General features: G+C 45.4%; 1 protein-coding gene across 1 annotated transcript; it reads right to left on the reverse strand.

The window, feature by feature from the left end:
- Positions 1–2,068: 2,068 nt before the first annotated feature.
- Positions 2,069–8,143, reverse strand: LOC138158453 (protein SPMIP1). Its single transcript, XM_069084544.1, has 2 exons — positions 7,556–8,143; positions 2,069–4,099 (listed from the first exon to the last, which is right to left on the reverse strand). The coding sequence occupies exons 1-2, from the start codon at positions 8,025–8,027 to the stop codon at positions 3,981–3,983; spliced, it is 591 nt and encodes a 196-aa protein (XP_068940645.1). The 5' UTR covers positions 8,028–8,143; the 3' UTR covers positions 2,069–3,980.
- Between the last annotated feature and the right edge of the window lie 377 nt (positions 8,144–8,520).

Consider the following 8,520-nt stretch of genomic DNA (forward strand, 5'->3'; position numbering starts at 1 on the left):
AACTGAGACAAACAGGGTTAAGTGACTTGCCAGGGTCACAAGGGGTGTCTGAGGCCAGATCTGAACTCAAGATGAGTCTTCCTGACTCCAGGCCCAGAACTTTATCCACTGCCCCACTTAGCGGCCATATTGACCTGTACTACATGCAAAAACTTCCATGACAATTGTCTCAAAAGAAGATGAAACATTATTTCCAACATGGAATCTCAAACCCGACTATTCATCGTTGCACAGTATTTTAGGAATCAGTACCCTTAAAAGTACATTGTAGGGGTGGCCAGGTAGCACAGTGAGTAAGAGCACTGGCTCCAGTCTCAGACTGACCTGGAGATCGAATCCCGGGCTCAGACACTTAGCACCCACCCAGAAACACCTGGCCATGTAACCTTGAGCAAGTTACTTAACCCCAATTGCTTAGGGGTGGCCAGGTGGCTCAGCAAGTAGGAGCACCGGCTCCAGTGTCGGGATGACCTGGATCAAATCTGGGCTCAGATACTCAGCACCACACCCAGAAATAACTGGCTGTGTAACCTTGAGCAAGTTACTTAACCCTGATTGCTTTAAAAAAAAAAGTACATTGTAAACTACTTGGAGTCAAGGATTGTTTCTCCCCTTCCTTTGCATTGCTTGAGGCAAGGTACACAGGGTTTTCTAAGTAGCAGGGGTCCAGGTGAAATTTTAGAGCTGAATTAGATAATGGGATGGATGAAAGTGTATTTGCATTCCAGTCCTCTGCAACCTTATATGCTGTTTGTCTTGTGCATTTTTTAAATGCCCATGCATCTATCTCAGGGTTCATTTTGTTTTTTATCTGACCATGATTTCTTCAGAATAGGAAGCTCCTGATTAGGAACTTCCTGTGCCAATACAGATCAGCAGCTGTTTTATAACCTGGAACATTAGGGAGTTGATGATGAAAAAGAGTGTTTTGTGTGACTTGCCGAGACTTACCCAACCAACCTATGTCAGAGACGGGACATGAACCTTCCCGATTTTAAGGCCTTATCTATCCACTAAATCACATTGCATTTTAAATCCAAATTCTCTTGATTTCAGAAAGACCAGAATTTGAAAATAAAGACTTATTTTTAAGTTGAGATCTCTTTTTACTTATCAGGTATTACCTGTTTATATTCTGGCTGTTGCATTTTCAAAAGCAAATTAAACTTTAGGTTTCTAATATTAATTTTTCACTTACAGATTAGATATAGGACCTATAATTTTACAAATCAATGACAGTATTTTCAAAGAAGTGAACACATGAGGGAAACCTAACATAAAGATTAATAAGTAAGGGTTTTATGACAATTTATCCTTTTATCATTTCAACAAAGTCAGGAGTACTTTTTCTTTTTTTGAGGGCAATTGGGGTTAAGTGACTTGCCCAAGGTCACATGGCTAGTTGTTGTTGTTAAGTGTCTGAGGTTGTATTTGAACTCAGGTCCTCCTGACTCCTGGGCCGGTGCTCTATTCACTGCGCCACCTAGCCATTCCAGTCAGGAATACTTTTGTTCCAGCATCTACATTGGTAGACATTTTACTAAGGAAGTGGGTTGAGTCACCTCAGCTATTCCCCATTACTTCCCCTTGGGAAGGTGGGAATAATCCTTAGGTGATAGGATTAGTCTGCTGACCAGGGTGTAAATTGCCAGGCTTTGATAGAATCTGCTGAATTTGGGTTGAGTGGGTGGTGGGTGAGGTTACAAAGGAGCTTATACTTGGTATTAGTGGGTAGAGAGTGAGATTGCAAAAGCAGACAACACAAGGGTGGATATTCAATTCACAATAGAATTGAGTCTTGAGTGGAAGTCATTACAAGACAAAAACTTGACCTTTAGGCAAGTTTCTTGGGATGTGGGTGAAGGGTGAAATTACACACAAGGAGTTTGGATGTACACAGCATGGGGAAAGGATTAAAACCTTGGCCATGTTGACTAAACCTTAAAATTAGGATTAAAATCGATCTTCAGTTTTATATCACCTTTCTCTGTTCTGGCCAGCATAAGGGCAGGAGCACTTTGAAGAAAAATTAGACCAGCCAGAAGCTAATGAAAGAAACAAATCTTTATTTGGCTCATTTTAACTCACACTAGGGAAAGTGAAGGGGCTTCGAACTTAACAGTGGGAGCACAGAGGACAGATTGTGGCAAAGAGGAAAGAAAATAACAGCTACCCCCCAATCGAGGGCAACAGCCAACATCCCCTAAATTAGGGCAACTATCACTCAGGCCCAAACTGGGACCACAGCTTAGCCTTTCCTCACAAGCCACACAGGGAAGGGTAAGAACTAAGGATTTTGCCAGAGCTTTGGACATGATGACCTTCAGGATATGTCAGGAGGAGTGGGTTCACAGTGATCTTGAGAAAGCAGTCTCTTGGGCTTGGGGCATCATTACCCTACACTCTTGCCATCACTACATAAATGAGGGCAGCTTAGCAGAACAACACAGAATCAGGACCTCAGGGCCAGAATGCACCTGAGAGCTTATTAGTCCATCCCCATCTGCATTTCACAGGTGAGGATACTGAGGTGATGGGGCTGATAGACCCCCAAAAAGAAAAGATCATATCTTTGGGACCTAGACCCCAAAGCCCCTGAGCACAGATCTTTGGAGTTCCCCTGAGGCATCCAGTCCATCCTAGTCAATAGCCCCTTCATTCTCTGTTACCTCTGACCCAGTCCCTGAATTTTCAGAAACATTTCAGTCACCAGTGCCTCTGCCTAAGGCATCTGGCCCACTCCAGGCTGCTTGCCACTCCTTAATTCCATCCAGATCTGCCCACAGTCTTTTTGTATAAAATATAGGATCTTGCCCCATTAAATTGCTCAGATTCTTAAAATCTGGCCCACTTCTATTGGCAATACAATAAAACTTGTCTCTTGGAGTGAAAGAAGGCTTGGGTGGTCAAATTCTTTCAAGGCAGACCTGTGCCCTTTTCCCCTTAAATTTTGGGTTCCTAAAATCTGTTGCAACAGAAGTACAGGGACAAATGGCAATTTGTCCTGGGAAATAGAGGGGAGTGTTAGAAGGAGAGACAAGTCTTTCCCAATGGGCCATGAAACTTGAAATAACATGCTTCAGTGAAAAGTCCTAGGTCTGGAGTCAAAAGACCTTATTTCAAACCTTACCTTTGACACTTACGACCTGTGAGACATTGGCCAAATCATTTCTTCTCCCTAGAACTTAGTTTGCTGATCAGTAGGTTGTAGGCATAGGTTCCAGAAAAGAGGAGTGCCAAGCAGGACAAGGAGGTACAACAAGTATAGAGACAGTCTGTTGGAATAACGACTGGGCCAAGAAAATCAGAGAAAATTTCTGGACTAAAAGGCCTTCCAAAGTCTCCCACAGTTTCCTCTGTTGAGGCCCAAAGAGGAATGTCCTGCAGAAAATCTGATACAAAAAATAAAGGGGAAAAAAAGAAAAACCAGTGCAAAAATCCACCTTAGCAAACTGGACCCTATTCACTGCAGTCAAGAATTATTTGCTTGTTGAAGCAATGAGATGCTTTCCATCCTGAGCTCTTTCCATCCTCCCTGATCTAAAGAGAAGATTTGTCTCCTGGAACTTTTGGGGAAGTTATTTTTTGGGTAAAAGATTGGCAGGGGGAAGGGGGGAGGGGTAGGGAAAAGAGGGCCCTATAGAAGCTTCCAGCTCTGGCCCAGCTTTGAAGACGGCTTCCAAATGTTTGCACTGGGTAACAAACACATGTGACTAGAAATCCTTGGCCATTGATTTGAGGCTAAACAGACTAAGTGAAGGAGACAAAGTCCTGGGCTCAGCATTAACATAAATCAGGACCATGGGACCAGGAGCAATCATATTGAAAATCCACAATTATTTTGATGTTTTGTGGGTTTGGTTTTTATTGGGGCAAGGGCTGGGAGGGCGGAAGGGAAGAAACTCTCAAGAATAACCCAATCAGGCTGCAGACTCTGGTTTTAAGAACAAGCCCCCAGTAGTGTTCTTTCCTGCCAGAGCTCAGAGTCGCTGGTCAGACCTGGAGGGCTGGTGAAAGACCCCATTTCGGAAGTAAAAAGTGTCCCTGATGAGCCGAGATCTGGCATGAACTGGAGCCTTGGCTTCCTTCATAGAATCCCCTAAAAAAGAGCAAAGGAAGAGTCTGGGGTGAGGAAATGGGCATTGGTATCCCTATAATACCCCCCCTTTTGTCAAGGTCGTCTCTGCGCAGTTCCCCCAAGACAGAATCAATTAATCAATCAATGCTTATTATCTGCCATGTAGGCACTGTGTGTTTAGGGTTAGGTTACACTGGTGATACAGAGATAGGCATAAACCAGTCCCTGCCCTCAAGGAGCTCACAATCTAATAAGGAAGACCATGTGCAAACAAGTTATGTACAAACAAGCTATGTATTGAATAAATAGGAAACAATTAACAGAGGGCAGGCCCTGGAATTAGGAGGGGTTGGGGAAGCTTCCTGGAGGAGGTGGGATTTTAGTTGGGACCCAAAGGCCAGGTTTCCTGTTGGATTCTCCATCTACCCTGAACCATCTTCACCACAAGCTTGTGCCCATCAGAACTCTTGCCTGTGGCAGGGACTCATTGGCCCAGTAAATCACACCATGGGCCCCAGCCCACGTTCTCCCAGTCCCAGACATTTCATGACTCTGTGCCAATCTTTGGCCGCCATTTACAATTGTGTCAGGTGTGACATTTTGTTCTCGACCCAGTGGTTTGGGCATCTAGGTGGCTGCCTAGATCTGGAGTCAGGAAGACTCATCTTTGAATAAAGGAGGAAACATCTTTGCGAGTTTTAATTTGGTCTCAGATTCTTCCTAGCAGTGTGACCCTAGGCAAGTCATTTAACACTAATCATCTCAGTTTCCCTATCTGTAAAATGAGCTGAAGAAGGAAATAGCCAACCACTCCAGTATTTCTGCCAAGAAAACCCCAAACGGGTTCAGGAGAGTCGGATACAACTGAAAGACAAATAATCAACAACAGAAATGTGAACTAGATTAGGGGTCAGGGGACGAGTTCCAAGCCCATCGAAGCCCTCTGTGCCCTGCCCTTACTTGAACACTGCTCACTTGTTCACTGACCCCCCCCACACACACACATACACACACTTCTCCTTTATCCAATCAGAAGGGCTAACACTTGCCACACCTACCTTAGAAAGAAATTGAAAGGCTTAAATAAGAATCATCTCAATTCAATGAGCATATCCTGCAACACAGGAAGCCTTAACACTGGTTCAACATAAGGAATGATGCGCTTTCTAATGGAAAAAGCAACAAGATGGACCCTGCCTGTGAGTCAGGGAGCGATCCTTGAAGAGAGAAGCATTTACTAATCAATATTATGTTCTTAGAGCCTGGGGTTCTTTAGCATCTCCCTACCACTCATTTATGCCTCATCTCTGGTCACAAACTGGGAACAAGAGGAAACCAAATGGGGCTGAAGGATCCTGGAATGGTCCTGGTTCTGTTTCCCCCAGAGGCCAAGTTCCTCTCAAAGAGCAGCAACCATTAGCCTTGGGGACAGAGGGGGAAACACAAGCACACTTGATTCCTTGTTCTCTTCATTTAGAACTGAAACCCTAACTCTCATCGTACAAGTAAAGAAAACTAAGAGCCCTCACAGGCATGGAATCCTCCCTGGTCCCCCACTGCTAGAGCCCTCCCCCTCAGACAATCTTGTATTTAGCTATTTAGTACATACTATGTAGGTAGGTACTAAGTTTATATTTCTGCTGCATACATTTTTATATGTATCTTTCCATTAGAATGGAAGCTTATTGTGGATCAGGATTGCTTTGTTACCTTTGCATCTGTATCCTTAGTACCTGGTCCTTAATAAATGCTTGTTTAGTTGAGAGCTGAGGTGACTACACATTACCTCCTTTGAGCCTCCCAGGGAGGTAGGCAGGTTTTTCTCTTTTTTACAGATAAGGAAAGTTCAGTGACTTACCTAAGGTCGCACAACTCATAAAGAACTAAATTGGGAATTTTCTTCAAATCTAATGCTCCTTCAGAGACAAAAAGCTTCTCTTTGCTGGTCTCAGCTTCTCATTCTCTCCTCTCCCAGAACCTCAGAGTGAGGAGGGACCTCTGAGGTCATCTGACCCAACCTACACTTGAATAGATTCCCCTCTAGCCCCTACCTGAAAAAATGGTCATCTGGGATGTAGTCCACTCTCTCTCTCTGTCTCTCTGTCTGTCTCTCTGTCTCTCTCTCTCTCTCTCTCTGTCTCTGTCTCTGTCTCTCTGTCTCTGTCTCTCTCTCTCTGTCTCTCTCTGTCTCTCTGTCTCTGTCTCTCGCTCTGTCTCTGTCTCTCTGTCTCTGTCTCTCTGTCTCTGTCTCTGTCTCTGTCTCTCTCTGTCTCTCTCTCTCTAGGAAGGACAGTGTGGTATAATGAAGAGCCACTGGTTTTTGAGTCAGAGATGCTGAACTTAAATTCTGTCTCTATCACTTTACAGCAGGACAAGTCCTTCTACCTCCTTGGGCCTCAGTTTCCTTATATGTACAAAGAGAGATGTACTAGACAGTTTTGAAGGTTCTACAGTCAATTGTCAGCCTCTTTTCTATGAGAACTTTTTTTCCCTTAAAAAATAAAAAACCAGCCACCAGCTCAAGGAGGGGGCTTTGCCACACTGGGCCACGCCTGAACTTCTTGGTCACAAATCCCATGCAATGGAGGAATTTTGTTCTTTCTCTAACACTCGAACATCGATCTATGCCGGGGAAAGGATGCTGAATCTGGAGTCAGATGACCTGAGTTCAAAGGCCAGCTCTGTTGCCAACTGGCTGTGTGATTTTGGACAAGTCCCGCCCCCTAGATTTCCTCACTTTGGAAATCAGGGGATTAAATAACCTCCAGAGCCCTGCTAGCTCTCACATTTCATGATCTATGAACATCTACATTGATTTTGACAGCCCCAGCAGCAACTTTTCCAAAGAATCTTTTTTTTTTTTTTATCAAACTGGAAGGAATTTCTGGCCAGCCAACTTTTGGGAAGGAAGGAGGTGAGACTGCAAATGCTTTTGCTTAATCAAAACTCCTGGGATCGGAGAGCAGAGGGTGAAGAAGAAGAGCAGGAAGAAAGTGGAAAAAAGAAACAAGAAGGGTTAGGTACTGAGGAGGAAACATTATGCACAGAAGAGGGACCAAGACCACCCCAAACCCAGAACCTGACATGCAGGACAAGGCCTGAGCTAGTCAGGAGTCCCCGGCTCTGCCTCTTGGTCACTGAGTAAATGTGGACTCACTTTAGATCTGGCGCTGGAAGGGACTTCTGAAGGTCATGTAAGAAATCCCCTCATTTTATAGATGAGGAAACTGAGGCCAGACAGGTGGTGTGATTTATCCAAGGACCTGAATGCAGGTGCCCTAATAACAGATCTACAGCACCATCCTGGGTTAGCTGAACCAGTTAAATGGGGAGAAGACACAAGGTCAGAAAGTCAGTGTTTGGTGAGTGAATGAATGAGGGAATGAATGAAGACCAGTTCTCTCTACTTATGGACCAAGACAGAACAACAGACAACAGATTTGAAAGCGCTTTGAATAAGCCAGATCCCATCATTACCTATGCCCCAGCCATAGTCCCAGGACGACAAGACCGGATACCGAAACTTGTCCTCTGGCTTCTGCTGCCACCGTGCCTGCAGGTAGAGGAGTCTCCCTCTGCCCTCTCGGGAGATGCCCTGATACAGCAGCTGCCCAGTCTTAGGAGTGGCAGGTCTCATCTCCGGCAGGAAGGACTCAGCCTTGGCTTCCTCCGTCTGCCCCTTCTCATCCCCTTCCTGGGGAGACTGGACACCAGCTCCTTCTGGAGAGGTGCTCCTCTCTGAACACTCCATCCTCGGGGGGCTGATGGGAGGCAGCAGGCATGGGTCTGCAGCTGGGGAGACAAAGGGGAGCTGGCATTTCTTGCTGGGTCCAGGAACTCGTGGGTACTTATGAGCAAACTTAATCCTCCAGCGTGCCCGGCTATATGCCTCCTTCTCGATGAGCTCTGTCCAGTAGGCCTGATTCCTGGTGGACAGCAGGTCCCTCATTCTGGGAGGTGGCAGAAGCCCTAGGAGGTGCTGGCCTGGCTGCCACCACACGGGGCTGGGGCTGCTCCTTTGTTTGGGGCCAGCTGCTGCCAGGCATCCACCAATGCCTGAAGACCCAGGAGGCAGAGCCTGAAGATCAAATTACTTCTGGAGAACCAAGTGCTCCCTCCTCTTCCCCTTCCCCCCCAATCAGGGCCCAGAGAGGCCCAACAGATAGACACAGGCCAGGAGACACACACCCATCAGAGAGAGTCCTTGTCTCTAAAATCAGAAGACCTACTTTCCATCTGTGAGTGTTATCCACACTTAGCATTTCCTTTAAGGATGAAATTAAAATAAAATGAAAATAAGAAAATGGTAGGCTACCAATAAACTGTAGTTATTTCAACTTAGTGGGAGGCTTTGTCTGTGTTCCTTGAACCAACAGAATTTATATATAATGGTAGGTAGTGTGCTACAGTGCAAAGGGGGTGGGATGTAAAGTCAGAAGACC

The sequence above is a fragment of the Petaurus breviceps genome, unplaced genomic scaffold (genome assembly GCF_028583685.1).
Source record: "Petaurus breviceps papuanus isolate PSGF00001 unplaced genomic scaffold, PetGlider_PUasm1.0 174, whole genome shotgun sequence".
Classification (NCBI taxonomy): Eukaryota; Metazoa; Chordata; class Mammalia; order Diprotodontia; family Petauridae; genus Petaurus; species Petaurus breviceps.